The following is a 19,926-nucleotide window of genomic DNA, read 5'->3' on the forward strand; positions in this document are numbered from 1 at the left end:
CTTCACCTCCCCGCCACCCCCCCCCCCTTCACCTCCCCGCCACCCCCCCCTTCACCTCCCCGCCACCCCCCCCTTCACCTCCCCGCCACCCCCCCCCTTCACCTCCCCGCCACCCCCCCCCCCCCCTTCACCTCCCCTACACCCCCCCCTTCACCTCCCCTACACCCCCCCCCCTTCACCTCCCCCTACACCCCCCCCCTTCACCTCCCCTCCACACCACCTTCAGCTCCCCTCCACACCACCTTCAGCTCCCCTCCACACCCCCTTCACCTCCCCTCCACCCCCCTTCACCTCCCCTTCCCACCGCCTCCCCCCCCCTTCCCACCGCCTCCCCCCCCCCCTTCCCACCGCCTCCCCCCCCCTTCCCACCGCCTCCCCCCCCCCTTCCCACCGCCTCCCCCCCCCTTCCCACCGCCTCCCCCCCCCTTCCCACCGCCTCCCCCCCCTTCCCACCGCCTCCACCCCCCTTCCCACCGCCTCCCCTGCTTCCCACCGCCTCCCCCCCTTCCCACCGCCTCCACCCCCCTTCCCACCGCCTCCCCCCCCCCTTCCCACCGCCTCCCCCCCCCTTCCCACCGCCTCCCCCCCTTCCCACCGCCTCCCCCCCTTCCCACCGTCTCCCCCCCCCTTCCCACCGCCTCAGCCCCCCCTTCCCACCGCCTCAGCCCCCCCTTCCCACCGCCTCAGCCCCCCCTTCCCACCGCCTCAGCCCCCCCTTCCCACCGCCTCAGCCCCCCCTTCCCACCGCCTCAGCCCCCCCTTCCCACCGCCTCAGCCCCCCCTTCCCACCGCCTCCCCCCCCCTTCCCACCGCCTCCCCCCCCCTTCCCACCGCCTCCCCCCCCTTCCCACCGCCTCCCCCCCCTTCCCACCGCCTCCCCCCCCTTCCCACCGCCTCCCCCCCCTTCCCACCGCCTCCACCCCCCCTTCCCACCGCCTCCACCCCCCCTTCCCCTTCCCACCTCCTCCCCCTTCACGCCACCTCCCCCCTCCTCCCCCTTCACACCACCTCCCCCCTCCTCCCCCTTCACACCACCTCCCACCTCCCCCCACCCGCCGCACGCATTCAACAGACAACCCACACACTCGACACACACCTGCCGCATCCTGCCCCTACGCAACAATATCACTGACCAGCTGTCACCCGCACTCGCCACACACCCGCCGCCTCACACCCTAGCAGGACCCCGACCCACAGCCAGCACTCACTACCCACGCGCCACCCGTACTGAACACCCATCCGCCGCCTCACACCCTAGGAAGACACACGCCTCACATTTTCACATCACTTATGTCACCAAAATATACATTGTACTGTGGTGTGTTTACAATAAACCATTTTTTTACAACATCGTATTACATTTTCTTCCATCTTTCTTTTCAACATTATTATGAAACCTTTACAACAAATAGTCATCTATTGTTCCACGATTTATAAATAATACTACCTATTACGCATTTACATCCCGGGCAACGCCGGGTCTCTCAGCTAGTAGTAGATAAAGTGTGCTGTAAATCAATCAGCGGACGTACTGATAAACCAATTAGAGTATAGGTAAAGCGGTTTGATTTACAGTTACTGGTATGGTTCTTGTGGTACCTAGTTTATCGTATATTAAGTATACCCCAGTTCAACCAGTAAGTGTAATGTGATGGATCAGGGCTGGTCTGTATCCTCCAAGTATAAATGTTAGTTAAAGTATGGGGGTTATATACATCAGCACAGTGGCTGATATGACCTCAGATAACCTTTCCCTCAGAGTATACAGCAGGGTATCTCTGCAGATCTGTATGATACTGGAATGTCTTGTCAGTATATAACTGCGTTATTGACACCGTGGTATATAGTGTGGATCGATTGTGATTCATACAATCCCCAATAGGATAAACCTCTGAGTAGTTGTGTGTGTAAGGCCTGCGACATAGTAGATTAAGCTGTGCTGAGCCGCGCTGAGCAGATGCACTTACCCCCTGCATTTGTCATCAGCGCGGCTTTAGCAGCCGCTTCCGTATGCGTGATGATGCGTGCGGAGGCTCAGAAAATTTCAGCAGGGACCGCTCAGGGAAGCGGAGGAGCGGTCACGTGACCGCTCACATCCAATGGATCCAGCGGATCAGCGCGGCCCGAGGCCTAAGACTGACTATGCAGCCACAACATCAGTTATAACCTCCGCTGAACTTGGGGTTAATCATACATTCAGAGGGTGTCCTATAGTAACCCTGTAAGGTCAGAGGGTGTCCTATAGTAACCCTGTAAGGTCAGAGGGTGTCCTATAGCAACCCTGTAAGGTCAGAGGGTGTCCTATAGTAACCCTGTAAGGTCAGAGGGTGTCCTATAGTAACCCTGTAAGGTCAGAGGGTGTCCTATAGTAACCCTGTAAGGTCAGAGGGTGTCCTATAGTAACCCTGTAAGGTCAGAGGGTGTCCTATAGTAACCCTGTAAGGTCAGAGGGTGTCCTATAGTAACCCTGTAAGGTCAGAGGGTGTCCTATAGTAACCCTGTAAGGTCAGAGGTAGTAACGTGTAGATTCCTGTAATAGTAGGAGAATCGTGTACTTATAAGTAGTTGGTCAGCTAAATGAAAGCTGATCATGGAGTAGACAAATACTTCGATCAATAATGATAATGTATTTTCAAACAGCAACCCCTTGAATTGAGATGCTCACATGAACCGCTATAGGAGAAGAACTCCTTATGCACATATGGATATATTAGCAGTAGACTCAATTAAAGGGATTGCTGTTTGAAACTATATATATATATATATATATATATATATATATATATATATATATATATACCCCCATATATTTATATACCCATAAACCCCCCCCCCATATATATCTATACTCCCCCGCCCATATACATATATACCCCCATGTATCTCTCATGTGCATGTACACAGTGCTGAGGATATCGCCGTGTTTTGGGGAGCCCCCTGTCTCACCCACTCTCCCCGCAGGGCTGTACGGACGCGAGGGGGTGCTGCCTGCGTGGAAGATGCTGCGTTTCACGGGGAAAAGCTTTTGGGAGCAGGTGAAGGACGCTCCATCGCTGCTGTGGCTGGGACCACGGCTGGGACTGGACACGGAGCAGGGCATGGAGCTGCTCTGCCTCCTGGGGGCGCTGCTCTCTCTGGGGGCGCTGCTTTTCAGAGCCCTTCGGGACAGCCTGGTCTTCCTGCTGCTCTGGGTCCTGTACCTGTCCCTGTATCAGGTGCGTGTACACTGCAGGCATGTCCACGTGTTACAGTATCACATGTGCAGGGTATAGAGGGGTCTCCCACACGCCCCCAAACCACGTGACAAGTTTCCCCCGGGGCAGGAAGGGGGCTTCTCTAAATACATCTAACCATGCTAATTATACATTATATTCGTGTCTGATTGGGGGAGCGTCTGGCAATCGCGCTAATCTAGCGACTGATATTACTGTGCTGGTATCCCACGGCAGCGCCGGGAAATCCACGTTACGTGGAAATCTAGCAATCGCGCTAATCTAGCGACTGGTATTACTGTGCCGGTATCCCACGGCAGCGCCGGGAAATCCACGTTACGTGGAAATCTAGCAATCGCGCTAATCTAGCGACTGGTATTACTGTGCTGGTATCCCACGGCAGCGCCGGGAAATCCACGTTACGTGGAAATCTAGCAATCGCGCTAATCTAGCGACTGATATTACTGTGCTGGTATCCCACGGCAGCGCCGGGAAATCCACGTTACGTGGAAATCTAGCAATCACGCTAATCTAGCGACTGGTATTACTGTGCTGGTATCCCACGGCAGCGCCGGGAAATCCACGTTACGTGGAAATCTAGCAATCGCGCTAATCTAGCGACTGGTATTACTGTGCTGGTATCCCACGGCAGCGCCGGGAAATCCACGTTACGTGGAAATCTAGCAATCGCGCTAATCTAGCGACTGGTATTACTGTGCTGGTATCCCACGGCAGCGCCGGGAAATCCACGTTACGTGGAAATCTAGCAATCGCGCTAATCTAGCGACTGGTATTACTGTGCTGGTATCCCACGGCAGCGCCGGGAAATCCACGTTACGTGGAAATCTGGCAATCGCGCTAATCTAGCGACTGGTATTACTGTGCTGGTATCCCACGGCAGCGCCGGGAAATCCACGTTACGTGGAAATCTAGCAACCGCGCTAATCTAGCGACTGGTATTACTGTGCTGGTATCCCACGGCAGCGCCGGGAAATCCACGTTACGTGGAAATCTAGCAATCGCGCTAATCTAGCGCCTGATATTACTGTGCTGGTATCCCACGGCAGCGCCGGGAAATCCACGTTACGTGGAAATCTAGCAATCGCGCTAATCTAGCGACTGATATTACTGTGCTGGTATCCCACGGCAGCGCCGGGAAATCCACGTTACGTGGAAATCTAGCAATCACGCTAATCTAGCGACTGGTATTACTGTGCTGGTATCCCACGGCAGCGCCGGGAAATCCACGTTACGTGGAAATCTAGCAATCGCGCTAATCTAGCGACTGGTATTACTGTGCTGGTATCCCACGGCAGCGCCGGGAAATCCACGTTACGTGGAAATCTAGCAATCGCGCTAATCTAGCGACTGGTATTACTGTGCTGGTATCCCACGGCAGTGCCGGGAAATCCACGTTACGTGGAAATCTAGCAATCACGCTAATCTAGCGACTGGTATTACTGTGCTGGTATCCCACGGCAGCGCCGGGAAATCCACGTTACGTGGAAATCTAGCAATCGCGCTAATCTAGCGACTGGTATTACTGTGCCGGTATCCCACGGCAGCGCCGGGAAATCCACGTTACGTGGAAATCTAGCAACCGCGCTAATCTAGCGACTGGTATTACTGTGCTGGTATCCCACGGCAGCGCCGGGAAATCCACGTTACGTGGAAATCTAGCAACCGCGCTAATCTAGCGACTGGTATTACTGTGCTGGTATCCCACGGCAGCGCCGGGAAATCCACGTTACGTGGAAATCTAGCAATCGCGCTAATCTAGCGACTGGTATTACTGTGCTGGTATCCCACGGCAGCGCCGGGAAATCCACGTTACGTGGAAATCTAGCAATCGCGCTAATCTAGCGACTGGTATTACTGTGCTGGTATCCCACGGCAGCGCCGGGAAATCCACGTTACGTGGAAATCTAGCAACCGCGCTAATCTAGCGACTGGTATTACTGTGCTGGTATCCCACGGCAGCGCCGGGAAATCCACGTTACGTGGAAATCTAGCAACCGCGCTAATCTAGCGACTGGTATTACTGTGCTGGTATCCCACGGCAGCGCCGGGAAATCCACGTTACGTGGAAATCTAGCAATCGCGCTAATCTAGCGACTGGTATTACTGTGCTGGTATCCCACGGCAGCGCCGGGAAATCCACGTTACGTGGAAATCTAGCAACCGCGCTAATCTAGCGACTGGTATTACTGTGCTGGTATCCCACGGCAGCGCCGGGAAATCCACGTTACGTGGAAATCTAGCAACCGCGCTAATCTAGCGACTGGTATTACTGTGCTGGTATCCCACGGCAGCGCCGGGAAATCCACGTTACGTGGAAATCTAGCAATCGCGCTAATCTAGCGACTGGTATTACTGTGCTGGTATCCCACGGCAGCGCCGGGAAATCCACGTTACGTGGAAATCTAGCAATCGCGCTAATCTAGCGACTGGTATTACTGTGCTGGTATCCCACGGCAGCGCCGGGAAATCCACGTTACGTGGAAATCTAGCAACCGCGCTAATCTAGCGACTGGTATTACTGTGCTGGTATCCCACGGCAGCGCCGGGAAATCCACGTTACGTGGAAATCTAGCAACCGCGCTAATCTAGCGACTGGTATTACTGTGCCGGTATCCCACGGCAGCGCCGGGAAATCCACGTTACGTGGAAATCTAGCAACCGCGCTAATCTAGCGACTGGTATTACTGTGCTGGTATCCCACGGCAGCGCCGGGAAATCCACGTTACGTGGAAATCTAGCAATCGCGCTAATCTAGCGACTGGTATTACTGTGCTGGTATCCCACGGCAGCGCCGGGAAATCCACGTTACGTGGAAATCTAGCAATCGCGCTAATCTAGCGACTGGTATTACTGTGCCGGTATCCCACGGCAGCGCCGGGAAATCCACGTTACGTGGAAATCTAGCAACCGCGCTAATCTAGCGACTGGTATTACTGTGCCGGTATCCCACGGCAGCGCCGGGAAATCCACGTTACGTGGAAATCTAGCAACCGCGCTAATCTAGCGACTGGTATTACTGTGCTGGTATCCCACGGCAGCGCCGGGAAATCCACGTTACGTGGAAATCTAGCAATCGCGCTAATCTAGCGACTGGTATTACTGTGCTGGTATCCCACGGCAGCGCCGGAAATCCACGTTACGTGGAAATCTAGCAACCGCGCTAATCTAGCGACTGGTATTACTGTGCTGGTATCCCACGGCAGCGCCGGGAAATCCACGTTACGTGGAAATCTAGCAATCGCGCTAATCTAGCGACTGGTATTACTGTGCTGGTATCCCACGGCAGCGCCGGGAAATCCACGTTACGTGGAAATCTAGCAATCACGCTAATCTAGCGACTGGTATTACTGTGCTGGTATCCCACGGCAGCGCCGGGAAATCCACGTTACGTGGAAATCTAGCAATCGCGCTAATCTAGCGACTGGTATTACTGTGCCGGTATCCCACGGCAGCGCCGGGAAATCCACGTTACGTGGAAATCTAGCAACCGCGCTAATCTAGCGACTGGTATTACTGTGCCGGTATCCCACGGCAGCGCCGGGAAATCCACGTTACGTGGAAATCTAGCAATCGCGCTAATCTAGCGACTGGTATTACTGTGCTGGTATCCCACGGCAGCGCCGGGAAATCCACGTTACGTGGAAATCTAGCAACCGCGCTAATCTAGCGACTGGTATTACTGTGCTGGTATCCCACGGCAGCGCCGGGAAATCCACGTTACGTGGAAATCTAGCAATCGCGCTAATCTAGCGACTGGTATTACTGTGCTGGTATCCCACGGCAGCGCCGGGAAATCCACATTACGTGGAAATCTAGCAACCGCGCTAATCTAGCGACTGGTATTACTGTGCCGGTATCCCACGGCAGCGCCGGGAAATCCACGTTACGTGGAAATCTAGCAATCGCGCTAATCTAGCGACTGGTATTACTGTGCCGGTATCCCACGGCAGCGCCGGGAAATCCACGTTACGTGGAAATCTAGCAACCGCGCTAATCTAGCGACTGGTATTACTGTGCTGGTATCCCACGGCAGCGCCGGGAAATCCACGTTACGTGGAAATCTAGCAATCGCGCTAATCTAGCGACTGGTATTACTGTGCTGGTATCCCACGGCAGCGCCGGGAAATCCACGTTACGTGGAAATCTAGCAACCGCGCTAATCTAGCGACTGGTATTACTGTGCCGGTATCCCACGGCAGCGCCGGGAAATCCACGTTACGTGGAAATCTAGCAATCGCGCTAATCTAGCGACTGGTATTACTGTGCTGGTATCCCACGGCAGCGCCGGGAAATCCACGTTACGTGGAAATCTAGCAATCGCGCTAATCTAGCGACTGGTATTACGCCAGGTACTGTTCTTGCCCTCACCGCGCCATACTTGCCGTAATAAGATACCGGTATTAGAGGATTCAAACGGGAAACATTTAACATAGCGATACAAAGCGTTATAATATGTAATTTATTATAGTTCTGTTACCTGAAGTAACGGTGTTGCTGTAAGATGCTGCAAGGAACAATCGGTAACAAATGTGTATTAAATGTTACTGTACTATAAAACTTCCATGTAACTTAAATTAAATGAAGGGGTCCCCATAGGGGGTGGCGTGTTCCCTGCTCCTGCGCTGGAAAAGGGCAGTAATGGTCAGAAGTATAAAGTGAAGAAACCCCAGCACATTAATTGCTGAGGGGTGGTGCTAGCAGGGAGTAAGTAATGGTATAAACGTAAGAAAGAGGGAATCCCTTTGTGCTGCATTGAGGCGACACCACTGCATGAAACTTACAACTGATTTTATTTCAATTTATAAAAAAAAAATATATTTACAGCTGAACGCGGTGCTCGGGTCCACATAATGAGACCGCGTTATAACCAGGGTCGCAAAATGGCCGAAGCGCGAGGACTAACCCGGCATCTGCAGCTCTCTCCTCTCTCCATGCTTCATCAGGCTGTGTCCACGTGCGTGGCTCACATCTCCAAGGTTTTTGTTTTTTAATATAACATTCAATGCTTTATTGCCAACGGACACACACACACACACACACCTCCCGCCAACACTAATAATTTTACCATACCATGCAGGAATCGAACCCATGACCCTTCATACACTAATAGCAATTATCTAGCTGCTACACCATAGGATTGGTCGGATGTTATTGACTCTATAAACAAACGTAACTTCTACTGCACAGTACTGAGATGCAGTACTAGTGTATGGAGGGTCATGGGTTTGATTCCTGCAAGGTATGGTAAAATTATTAGTTTAGAGGGGAGGGGTGTGTGTGTGTGTGTGTCCGTTAGCAATAAAGCATTGAATGTTATAATAAAAAAAGAGAGAAAAAAAACCTTGGAGATTTTTTTAAATCTGGAGCCATGCTCAGACCGTGTTAAAATCAGATCCGCGTTGTAGCGGATCGCGCTATAACGGATTTGAGCTGTATGTAACACACTTTCCCCCCACCCCTTTGGGAGCATACACTGGGTCACGCAGAACACATTTACTATATAGCGATAAATAATGGTTATAGCTACGCACCAGGCCTCGCAGGACCGTAACCCCTCACCGTGTTCCCAACTCCGTGTCCACACCCCTGTAGTGTTCACCCCAAAGTGTGCGGTGCCCCTGGGCACCCAACCACCCTGGTGTCCGCAGAGATAACCCACCCAAATTCCATTCAATTCAATCCTATAAAGGTAATTGCAGGAAAATCACAGATTTCATGTTCAATTCCAACAGAACCTACAAGTCTGGCCAATGGTCAGCTAACTGGTCCTACTCCCAATTATTCCTGTCGTGTCCCGCAGACTGAGGGAGAACAGAGTGCAGCCTGGGAACCCCAATACATAACATGTGGGTGCGTGGCCATTTAATTACCCAATTATTCCTGTCGGGTCCCGCAGACTGAGGGAGAACAGAGTGCAGCCTGGGAACCCCAATACATAACATGTGGGTACGTGGCCATTTAATTACCCAATTATTCCTGTCGTGTCCCGCAGACTGAGGGAGAACAGAGTGCAGTCTGGGAACCCCAATACATAACATGTGGGTACGTGGCCATTTAATTACCCAATTATTCCTGTCGTGTCCCGCAGACTGAGGGAGAACAGAGTGCAGCCTGGGAACCCCAATACATAACATGTGGGTACGTGGCCATTTAATTACCCAATTATTCCTGTCGTGTCCCGCAGACTGAGGGAGAACAGAGTGCAGTCTGGGAACCCCAATACATAACATGTGGGTACGTGGCCATTTAATTACCCAATTATTCCTGTCGTGTCCCGCAGACTGAGGGAGAACAGAGTGCAGCCTGGGAACCCCAATACATAACATGTGGGTACGTGGCCATTTAATTACCCAATTATTCCTGTCGTGTCCCGCAGACTGAGGGAGAACAGAGTGCAGCCTGGGAACCCCAATACATAACATGTGGGTACGTGGCCATTTAATTACCCAATTATTCCTGTCGTGTCCCGCAGACTGAGGGAGAACAGAGTGCAGCCTGGGAACCCCAATACATAACATGTGGGTACGTGGCCATTTAATTACCCAATTATTCCTGTCGTGTCCCGCAGACTGAGGGAGAACAGAGTGCAGTCTGGGAACCCCAATACATAACATGTGGGTACGTGGCCATTTAATTACCCAATTATTCCTGTCGTGTCCCGCAGACTGAGGGAGAACAGAGTGCAGCCTGGGAACCCCAATACATAACATGTGGGTACGTGGCCATTTAAGTGCAACGCAAGAGAATTAATACATTTCTACCTTTTTAAATATCCTAATTAATTACCCAATACACCCAATAAGTCCTTGGGACGGCGTGTGTATCCATCCGCTCACCCGACGCTCACCCTGATCTTTTGGATTCACTAAAGTATAACTACAATCATATAATATAATATGTGATACGCCAACACGCCGTTACGTCTCAATCAGTGCTCACGCCGCTCCTCGTTTTAATTACATTTTGTTCACAGTTATATATATATATATCTATCTCTATCAGTTGTAATTTTCATGCAGGGGTGTCGCATGAAGGGATTCTCCCTCTCCCCCTCTCCCCCTCTCTCCCTCTCTCCCTCTCCCCCTCTCTCCCTCTCCCCCTCTCTCCCTCTCTCCCTCTCTCCCTCTCCCCCTCTCTCCCTCTCCCCCTCTCTCCCCCGTTTAATATGATTACATTCCCTGTTACTGAGCGTAGCAGCGGCCATGTTTGTAACGCCCGCCTCTATCTGCAGGTTGGACAGCTCTTCCTCTATTTCCAGTGGTGAGTACTGGGGTTCCCCCCACCCTCCGGCATGGTGACACAGGGGGGTCTCTTCCCCCCCCCTTTGCATGGTGACAGAGAGGGGTGTGTGACACAGGTGGGTCTCTTCTCCCCCCCCCCGGCATGGTGACATAGATGGGGTTGTGATACATGTCGGCCTCCCTCCCTCCCCCCACCCCCCTTCCGCATGGTGACACACAGGGAGCTGTGACGTAGGGGGTCTCCCTGACCCCTTGGCGCGCGCCCTGGTCCCTTGGCGCGCGCCTCCCCCTGACCCCTTGGCGCGCGCCTCCCCCTGACCCCTTGGCGCGCGCCTCCCCCTGACCCCTTGGCGCGCGCCTCCCCCTGACCCCTTGGCGCGCGCCTCCCCCTGATCCCTTGGCGCGCGCCTCCCCCTGACCCCTTGGCGCGCGCCTCCCCCTGACCCCTTGGCGCGCGCCTCCCCCTGACCCCTTGGCGCGCGCCTCCCCTGACCCCTTGGCGCGCGCCTCCCCCTGACCCCTTGGCGCGCGCCTCCCCCCTGACCCCTTTGGCGCGCGCCTCCCCCTGACCCCTTGGCGCGCGCCTCCCCCCTGACCCCTTGGCGCGCGCCTGCCCCTGACCCCTCGGCGCGCGCCTCCCCCTGACCCCTCGGCGCGCGCCTCCCCCTGACCCCTCGGCGCGCGCCTCCCCCTGACCCCTCGGCGCGCGCCTCCCCCCTGACCCCTCGGCGCGCGCCTCCCCCTGACCCCTCGGCGCGCGCCTCCCCCCCCCCCTCGACCCCCTCGGCGCGCGCCTCCCCCCTGACCCCTCGGCGCGCGCCTCCCCCTGACCCCTCGGCGCGCGCCTCCCCCTGACCCCTCGGCGCGCGCCTCCCCCTGACCCCTCGGCGCGCGCCTCCCCCTGACCCCTCGGCGCGCGCCTCCCCCTGACCCCTCGGCGCGCGCCTCCCCCTGACCCCTCGGCGCGCGCCTCCCCCTGACCCCTCGGCGCGCGCCTCCCCCTGACCCTTCGGTGCGCGCCTCCCCCTGACCCCTCGGTGCGCGCCTCCCCCTGACTCCTCGGTGCGCGCCTCCCCCTGACCCCTTGGCACCTGCCCTCCCCCTGACCCCTCGGTGCGCGCCTCCCCCTGACCCCTCGGTGCGCGCCTCCCCCTGACCCCTCGGTGCTTGCCCTCCCCCAGGGACAGCCTGCTGCTGGAGGCCGGGTTTCTGGCGGTGCTGGTGGCCCCCCTGCACGCGCTGCGCTGGAGGACGTCGGTCTGGAGCCCCCATGACGGCGTTACCCTCTGGCTGACCCGCTGGCTGCTCTTCAGGCTCATGTTCGCTTCAGGGGTCGTGAAACTGACCAGCCGCTGCCCCACCTGGTGGGGACTCACAGGTGAGAGGGGGTCACATGACCACGGGGGAAAGGTCATCTGATCCAGGAGGTGGGGTCAGGTCTCTGTGTGTCCGTCTCACGTATCACTACGAGTCTGTGTGTGTATCCGTCTCTCACGTATCACTACGAGTGTGTGTGTGTGTGTGTATCCGTCTCTCACGTATCACTACGAGTGTGTGTGTGTGTGTGTGTATCCGTCTCTCACGTATCACTACGAGTGTGTGTGTGTGTATCCGTCTCTCACGTATCACTACGAGTGTGTGTGTGTGTATCCGTCTCTCTCTCACGTATCACTACGAGTGTGTGTGTGTGTGTGTGTATCCGTCTCTCTCTCACGTATCACTACGAGTCTGTGTGTGTCCGTCTCTCTCACGTATGACTACGAGTGTGTGTGTGTGTGTGTGTGTGTGTGTGTGTGTGTGTGTGTGGGTGTGTGTGTGTGTGTGTGTGTGTATATCCGTCTCTCGCGTATCACTACGAGTCTGTGTGTGTGTGTCCGTCTCTCACGTATCACTACGAGTGTGTGTGTGTATCCGTCTCACGTATCACTATGAGTCTGTGTGTGTGTCCGTCTCTCTCACTTATCACTACGAGTCTGTGTGTGTGTGTCCGTCTCTCTCACGTATCACTACGAGTCTGTGTGTGTGTCCGTCTCTCACGTATCACTACGAGTGTGTGTGTGTGTGTGTATCCGTCTCTCTCTCACGTATCACTACGAGTGTGTGTGTGTGTATCCGTCTCTCTCTCACGTATCACTACGAGTGTGTGTGTGTGTGTGTGTGTGTATCCGTCTCTCTCTCACGTATCACTACGAGTCTGTGTGTGTGTGTGTCCGTCTCTCTCACGTATCACTACGAGTCTGTGTGTGTGTCCGTCTCTCACGTATCACTACGAGTGTGTGTGTGTGTGTATCCGTCTCTCTCTCACGTATCACTACGAGTGTGTGTGTGTGTATCCGTCTCTCTCTCACGTATCACTACGAGTGTGTGTGTGTGTGTATCCGTCTCTCTCTCACGTATCACTACGAGTCTGTGTGTGTGTGTCCGTCTCTCTCACGTATCACTACGAGTCTGTGTGTGTGTGTGTCCGTCTCTCACGTATCACTACGAGTGTGTGTGTGTGTGTATCCGTCTCTCTCTCACGTATCACTACGAGTGTGTGTGTGTGTATCCGTCTCTCTCTCACGTATCACTACGAGTGTGTGTGTGTGTATCCGTCTCTCTCTCACGTATCACTACGAGTCTGTGTTTGTGTGTATCCGTCTCTCACGTATCACTACGAGTGTGTGTGTGTGTGTATCCGTCTCTCACGTATCACTACGAGTGTGTGTATCCGTCTCTCTCTCACGTATCACTACGAGTGTGTGTGTGTGTGTATCCGTCTCTCTCTCACGTATCACTACGAGTCTGTGTGTGTGTGTCCGTCTCACGTATCACTACGAGTCTGTGTGTGTGTGTCCGTCTCACGTATCACTACGAGTCTGTGTGTGTCCGTCTCTCACGTATCACTACGAGTCTGTGTGTGTGTGTGTGTGTGTGTGTGTGTATATCCGTCTCTCGCGTATCACTACGAGTCTGTGTGTGTGTGTGTCCGTCTCTCACGTATCACTACGAGTGTGTGTGTGTATCCGTCTCACGTATCACTACGAGTCTGTGTGTGTGTGTCCGTCTCTCTCACGTATCACTACGAGTCTGTGTGTGTGTCCGTCTCTCACGTATCACTACAAGTCTGTGTGTGTGTATCTGTCTCTCACGTATCACTACGAGTCTGTGTGTCCGTCTCTCACGTATCACTACGAGTCTGTGTGTCCGTCTCTCACGTATCACTACGAGTCTGTGTGTCCGTCTCTCACGTATCACTACGAGTCTGTGTGTGTGTCCGTCTCTCTCACGTATCACTACGAGTCTGTGTGTCCGTCTCTCACGTATCACTACGAGTCTGTGTGTGTGTCCGTCTCTCTCACGTATCACTACGAGTCTGTGTGTGTGTGTCCGTCTCTCTCACGTATCACTACGAGTCTGTGTGTGTCCTTCTCTCTCACGTATCACTATGAGTCTGTGTGTGTCCGTCTCTCACGTATCACTACGAGTCTGTGTGTGTGTCCGTCTCTCACGTATCACTACGAGTCTGTGTGTGTGTCCGTCTCTCTCACGTATCACTACGAGTCTGTGTGTGTGTCCGTCTCTCTCTCACGTATCACTACGAGTCTGTGTGTGTGTGTCCGTCTCTCTCTCACGTATCACTACGAGTCTGTATGTGTGTCGTCTCTCTCACGTATCACTACGAGTCTGTGTGTGTCCGTCTCTCTCACGTATCACTACGAGTTTGTGTGTGTGTCCGTCTCTCTCTCACGTATCCCTACGAGTCTGTGTGTGTGTGTCCGTCTCTCTCACGTATCACTACGAGTTTGTGTGTGTGTCCGTCTCTCTCTCACGTATCACTACGAGTCTGTGCGTCCGTCTCTCACGTATCCCTACGAGTCTGTGTGTGTGTGTCCGTCTCGCGTATCACTACGAGTCTGTGTGTGTGTGTCCGTCTCTCACGTATCACTACGAGTCTGTGTGTGTGTCCGTCTCTCTCACCTATCACTACGAGTCTGTGTGTGTGTGTGTCCGTCTCTCTCTCACGTATCACTACGAGTCTGTGTGTGTGTGTCCGTCTCTCTCACGTATCACTACGAGTCTGTGTGTGTGTGTGTGTGTCCGTCTCTCACGTATCACTACGAGTGTGTGTGTGTGTGTGTGTGTCCGTCTCTCTCACGTATCACTACGAGTCTGTGTGTGTGTGTCCGTCTCTCGCGTATCACTACGAGTCTGTGTGTGTGTCCGTCTCTCTCACGTATCACTACGAGTCTGTGTGTGTCCGTCTCTCTCACGTATCACTACGAGTCTGTGTGTGTGTCCGTCTCTCTCACGTATCACTACGAGTCTGTGTGTGTCCATCTCTCGCGTATCACTACGAGTCTGTGTGTGTGTCCGTCTCTCTCACGTATCACTACGAGTCTGTGTGTGTGTGTCCGTCTCTCTCACGTATCACTACGAGTCTGTGTGTGTGTGTCCGTCTCTCTCACGTATCACTACGAGTCTGTGTGTGTGTCCATCTCTCTCACGTATCACTACGAGTCTGTGTGTGTGTCCGTCTCTCTCACATATCACTACGAGTCTGTGTGTGTCCGTCTCTCACGTATCACTACGAGTCTGTGTGTGTGTGTCCGTCTCACGTATCACTACGAGTCTGTGTGTGTCCGTCTCTCACGTATCACTACGAGTCTGTGTGTGTGTCCGTCTCTCTCACGTATCACTACGAGTCTGTGTGTGTCCGTCTCTCACGTATCACTACGTGTGTGTGTGTGTGTTGTGTGTGTGTCCGTCTCTCACGTATCACTACGAGTCTGTGTGTGTGTCCGTCTCGCGTATCACTACGAGTCTGTGTGTGTGTCCATCTCTCACGTATCACTACGAGTCTGTGTGTGTCCGTCTCTCTCACGTATCACTACGAGTCTGTGTGTGTCCGTCTCTCTCACGTATCACTACGAGTCTGTGTGTGTCCGTCTCTCTCACGTATCACTACGAGTCTGTGTGTATCTGTCTCTCACGTATCACTACGAGTCTGTGTGTGTGTCCGTCTCTCTCACGTATCAATACGAGTCTGTGTGTGTGTGTGTCCGTCTCTCTCACGTATCACTACGAGTCTGTGTGTGTGTGTGTCCGTCTCTCTCTCACGTATCCCTACCAGTCTGTGTGTCCGTCTCTCTCACGTATCACTACGAGTCTGTGCGTCCGTCTCTCACGTATCACTACGTGTCTGTGTGTGTGTGTGTGTGTGTGTGTGTCCGTCTCACGTATCACGTATCACTAGGAGTCTGTGTGTGTGTGTCCGTCTCTCACGTATCACTACGAGTCTGTGTGTGTGTGTCCGTCTCTCGCGTATCACTACGAGTCTGTGTGTGTGTCCGTCTCTCTCACGTATCACTACGAGTCTGTGTGTGTGTCCGTCTCTCTCACGTATCACTACGAGTCTGTGTGTGTGTGTCCATCTCTCACGTATCACTACGAGTCTGTGTGTGTGTCCGTCTCTCTCACGTATCACTACGAGTCTGTGTGTGTGTGTGTATCCGTCTCACGTATCACTACGAGTCTGTGTGTGTCCGTCTCTCACGTATCACTACGAGTCTGTGTGTGTGTCCGCCTCTCTCACGTATCACTACGAGTCTGTGTGTGTGTCCGTCTCTCTCACGTATCACTACGAGTCTGTGTGTCCGTCTCTCACGTATCATTATGAGTCTGTGTGTGTGTCCGTCTCTCTCACGTATCACTACGAGTCTGTGTGTGTCCGTCTCTCTCGCGTATCACTACGAGTCTGTTTGTGTCCGTCTCTCACGTATCACTACGAGTGTGTGTGTGTGTCCGTCTCTCACGTATCACTACGAGTCTGTGTGTGTGTGTCCGTCTCTCTCACGTATCACTACGAGTCTGTGTGTGTGTGTCCGTCTCTCACGTATCACTACGAGTCTGTGTGTGTGTGTCCGTCTCTCACGTATCACTACGAGTGTGTGTGTGTGTGTGTCCATCTCTCACGTATCACTACGAGTGTGTGTGTGTGTGTCCATCTCTCACGTATCACTACGAGTCTGTGTGTGTGTGTCCGTCTCTCACGTATCACTACGAGTGTGTGTGTGTGTGTCCATCTCTCACGTATCACTACGAGTGTGTGTGTGTGTCCGTCTCTCACGTATCACTACGAGTCTGTGTGTGTGTGTCCGTCTCTCACGTATCACTACGAGTGTGTGTGTGTGTGTCCATCTCTCACGTATCACTACGAGTGTGTGTGTGTGTCCGTCTCGCGTATCACTACGAGTCTGTGTGTGTGTGTCCGTCTCTCACGTATCACTACGAGTCTGTGTGTGTGTGTCCGTCTCGCGTATCACTACGAGTCTGTGTGTGTGTGTCCGTCTCTCACGTATCACTACGAGTCTGTGTGTGTGTGTCCGTCTCTCACGTATCACTACGAGTGTGTGTGTGTGTGTCCATCTCTCACGTATCACTACGAGTGTGTGTGTGTCCATCTCTCACGTATCACTACGTGTCTGTGTGTGTGTGTGTGTGTGTGTGTGTGTGTGTCCGTCTCTCTCACGTATCACTACGAGTCTGTGTGTGTGTCCGTCTCTCTCACGTATCACTACGAGTCTGTGTGTGTGTCCGTCTCTCTCACGTATCACTACGAGTCTGTGTGTCCGTCTCTCTCACGTATCACTACGAGTCTGTGTGTATCTGTCTCTCACGTATCACTACGAGTCTGTGTGTGTGTGTGTGTGTCCGTCTCTCACGTATCACTACGAGTCTGTGTGTGTGTCCGTCTCTCTCACGTATCACTACGAGTCTGTGTGTGTCCGTCTCTCTCACGTATCACTACGAGTCTGTGTGTGTCCGTCTCTCTCACGTATCACTACGAGTCTGTGTGTCCGTCTCTCACGTATCACTACGAGTCTGTGTGTGTGTCCGTCTCTCACGTATCACTACGAGTCTGTGTGTGTGTCCGTCTCGCGTATCACTACGAGTCTGTGTGTGTGTGTGTGTGTCCGTCTCTCACGTATCACTACGAGTGTGTGTGTGTGTGTGTGTGTGTGTCCGTCTCTCTCACGTATCACTACGAGTCTGTGTGTGTGTCCGTCTCTCACGTATCACTACGAGTCTGTGTGTGTGTGTCCGTCTCACGTATCACTACGAGTCTGTGTGTGTGTCTGTCTCTCTCACGTATCACTACGAGTCTGTGTGTGTGTCCGTCTCTCTCACGTATCACTACGAGTCTGTGTGTGTGTGTCCATCTCTCACGTATCACTACGAGTCTGTGTGTGTGTCCGTCTCTCTCACGTATCACTACGAGTCTGTGTGTGTGTCCGTCTCTCTCACGTATCACTACGAGTCTGTGTGTGTGTGTCCATCTCTCACGTATCACTACGAGTCTGTGTGTGTGTCCGTCTCTCTCACGTATCACTACGAGTCTGTGTGTGTGTGTGTCCGTCTCTCACGTTTCACTACGAGTCTGTGTGTGTGTCCGTCTCTCTCTCACGTATCACTACGAGTCTGTGTGTGTGTGTCCGTCTCTCTCACGTATCACTACGAGTCTGTGTGTGTGTGTCCATCTCTCACGTATCACTACGAGTCTGTGTGTGTGTCCGTCTCTCTCACGTATCACTACGAGTCTGTGTGTGTGTCCCCCTCTCTGTCTCCCAGCTCTCACGTGTCCCTCTCTCTCTCCCAGCTCTCACGTGTCCCTCTCTCTCTCCCAGCTCTCACGTGTCCCTCTCTCCCAGCTCTCACGTGTCCCTCTCTCCCAGCTCTCACGTGTCCCCATCTCCCAGCTCTCGCGTGTCCCTCTCTCCCAGCTCTCGCGTGTCCCTCTCTCTCTCCCAGCTCTCACATGTCCCTCTCTCTCTCCCAGCTCTCACGTGTCCCTCTCTCTCCCAGCTCTCACGTGTCCCTCTCTCTCTCCCAGCTCTCGCGTGTCCCTCTCTCCCAGCTCTCGCGTGTCCCTCTCTCCCAGCTCTCGCGTGTCCCTCTCTCCCAGCTCTCGCGTGTCCCCCTCTCTCTCCCAGCTCTCACGTGTCCCCCTCTCTCTCCCAGCTCTCACGTGTCTCTCTCTCTCCCAGCTCTCACGTGTCCCTCTCTCTCCCAGCTCTCACGTGTCCCTCTCTCTCCCAGCTCTCACGTGTCCGTCTCTCCCAGCTCTCACGTGTCCCTCTCTCTCCCAGCTCTCACGTGTCCCTCTCTCTCTCCCAGCTCTCGCGTGTCCCTCTCTCTCTCCCAGCTCTCGCGTGTCCCTCTCTCTCTCCCAGCTCTCGCGTGTCCCCCTCTCTCTCCCAGCTCTCGCGTGTCCCCCTCTCTCCCAGCTCTCACGTGTCCCTCTCTCTCTCCCAGCTCTCACGTGTCCCTCTCTCTCTCTCTCTCCCAGCTCTCACGTGTCCCTCTCTCTCTCTCTCCCAGCTCTCACGTGTCCCTCTCTCTCTCTCTCCCAGCTCTCACGTGTCTCTCTCTCTCTCTCTCTCTCTCTCTCTCTCTCTCTCTCTCTCCCAGCTCTCATGTGTCCCTCTCTCTCTCTCTCCCAGCTCTCACGTGTCCCTCTCTCTCTCTCTCTCCCAGCTCTCACGTGTCCCTCTCTCTCTCTCCCAGCTCTCACGTGTCCCTCTCTCTCTCTCTCTCACGTTTCCCCTCTCTCACGTGTCCCTCTCTCTCTCCCAGCTCTCACGTGTCCCCTCTCTCACGTGTCCCCTCTCTCACGTGTCCCTCTCTCTCTCCCAGCTCTCACGTGTCCCCTCTCTCATGTGTCCCTCTCTCTCTCCCAGCTCTCACGTGTCCCCTCTCTCACGTGTCCCCTCTCTCACGTGTCCCCTCTCTCACGTGTCCCCTCTCTCACGTGTCCCCTCCCAGCTCTCACGTGTCCCCTCTCACGTGTCCCCTCTCTCACGTGTCCCCCTCTCTCACGTGTCCCCTCTCTCGCGTGTCCCCCTCTCACGTGTCCCCTCTCTCCCAGCTCTCACGTGTCCCCTCTCTCCCAGCTCTCACGTGTCCCCCTCTCTCACGGGTCCCTCTCTCTCTCCCAGCTCTCACGTGTCCCCCTCTCACGTGTCCCCTCTCTCCCAGCTCTCACGTGTCCCCTCTCTCACGTGTCCCCTCTCTCACGGGTCCCTCTCTCTCACGGGTCCCTCTCTCTCACGGGTCCCTCTCTCTCACGGGTCCCTCTCTCTCTCCCAGCTCTCACGTGTCCCCCCTCTCACGTGTCCCCCCTCTCACGTGTCCCCCCTCTCACGTGTCCCCCTCTCACGTGTCCCCTCTCTCCCAGCTCTCACGTGTCCCCTCTCTCACGTGTCCCCTCTCTCACGTGTCCCCTCTCTCACGGGTCCCTCTCTCTCACGGGTCCCTCTCTCTCTCCCCTCTCTCACGGGTCCCTCTCTCTCACGGGTCCCTCTCTCTCACGGGTCCCTCTCTCTCTCCCCTCTCTCACGGGTCCCTCTCTCTCACGGGTCCCTCTCTCTCTCCCAGCTCTCACGTGTCCCCCCTCTCACGTGTCCCCCCTC

The 19,926-nt window shown here is 54.5% G+C and overlaps 1 protein-coding gene across 1 annotated transcript in view; it reads left to right on the plus strand.

The window, feature by feature from the left end:
* Window positions 1-2,894: 2,894 nt before the first annotated feature.
* The window catches only part of LMF2 (lipase maturation factor 2), a 46,374-nt gene continuing 29,342 nt past the window's right edge, over window positions 2,895-19,926 (plus strand). Inside the window, 3 exon segments of the mRNA XM_075598894.1 lie at window positions 2,895-3,215; window positions 10,465-10,493; window positions 11,656-11,852. Of these exon segments, the coding sequence (XP_075455009.1) occupies window positions 2,895-3,215; window positions 10,465-10,493; window positions 11,656-11,852 (547 nt within the window).

This window comes from Ascaphus truei, chromosome 5 (genome assembly GCF_040206685.1).
Source record: "Ascaphus truei isolate aAscTru1 chromosome 5, aAscTru1.hap1, whole genome shotgun sequence".
Lineage (NCBI taxonomy): Eukaryota > Metazoa > Chordata > Amphibia > Anura > Ascaphidae > Ascaphus > Ascaphus truei.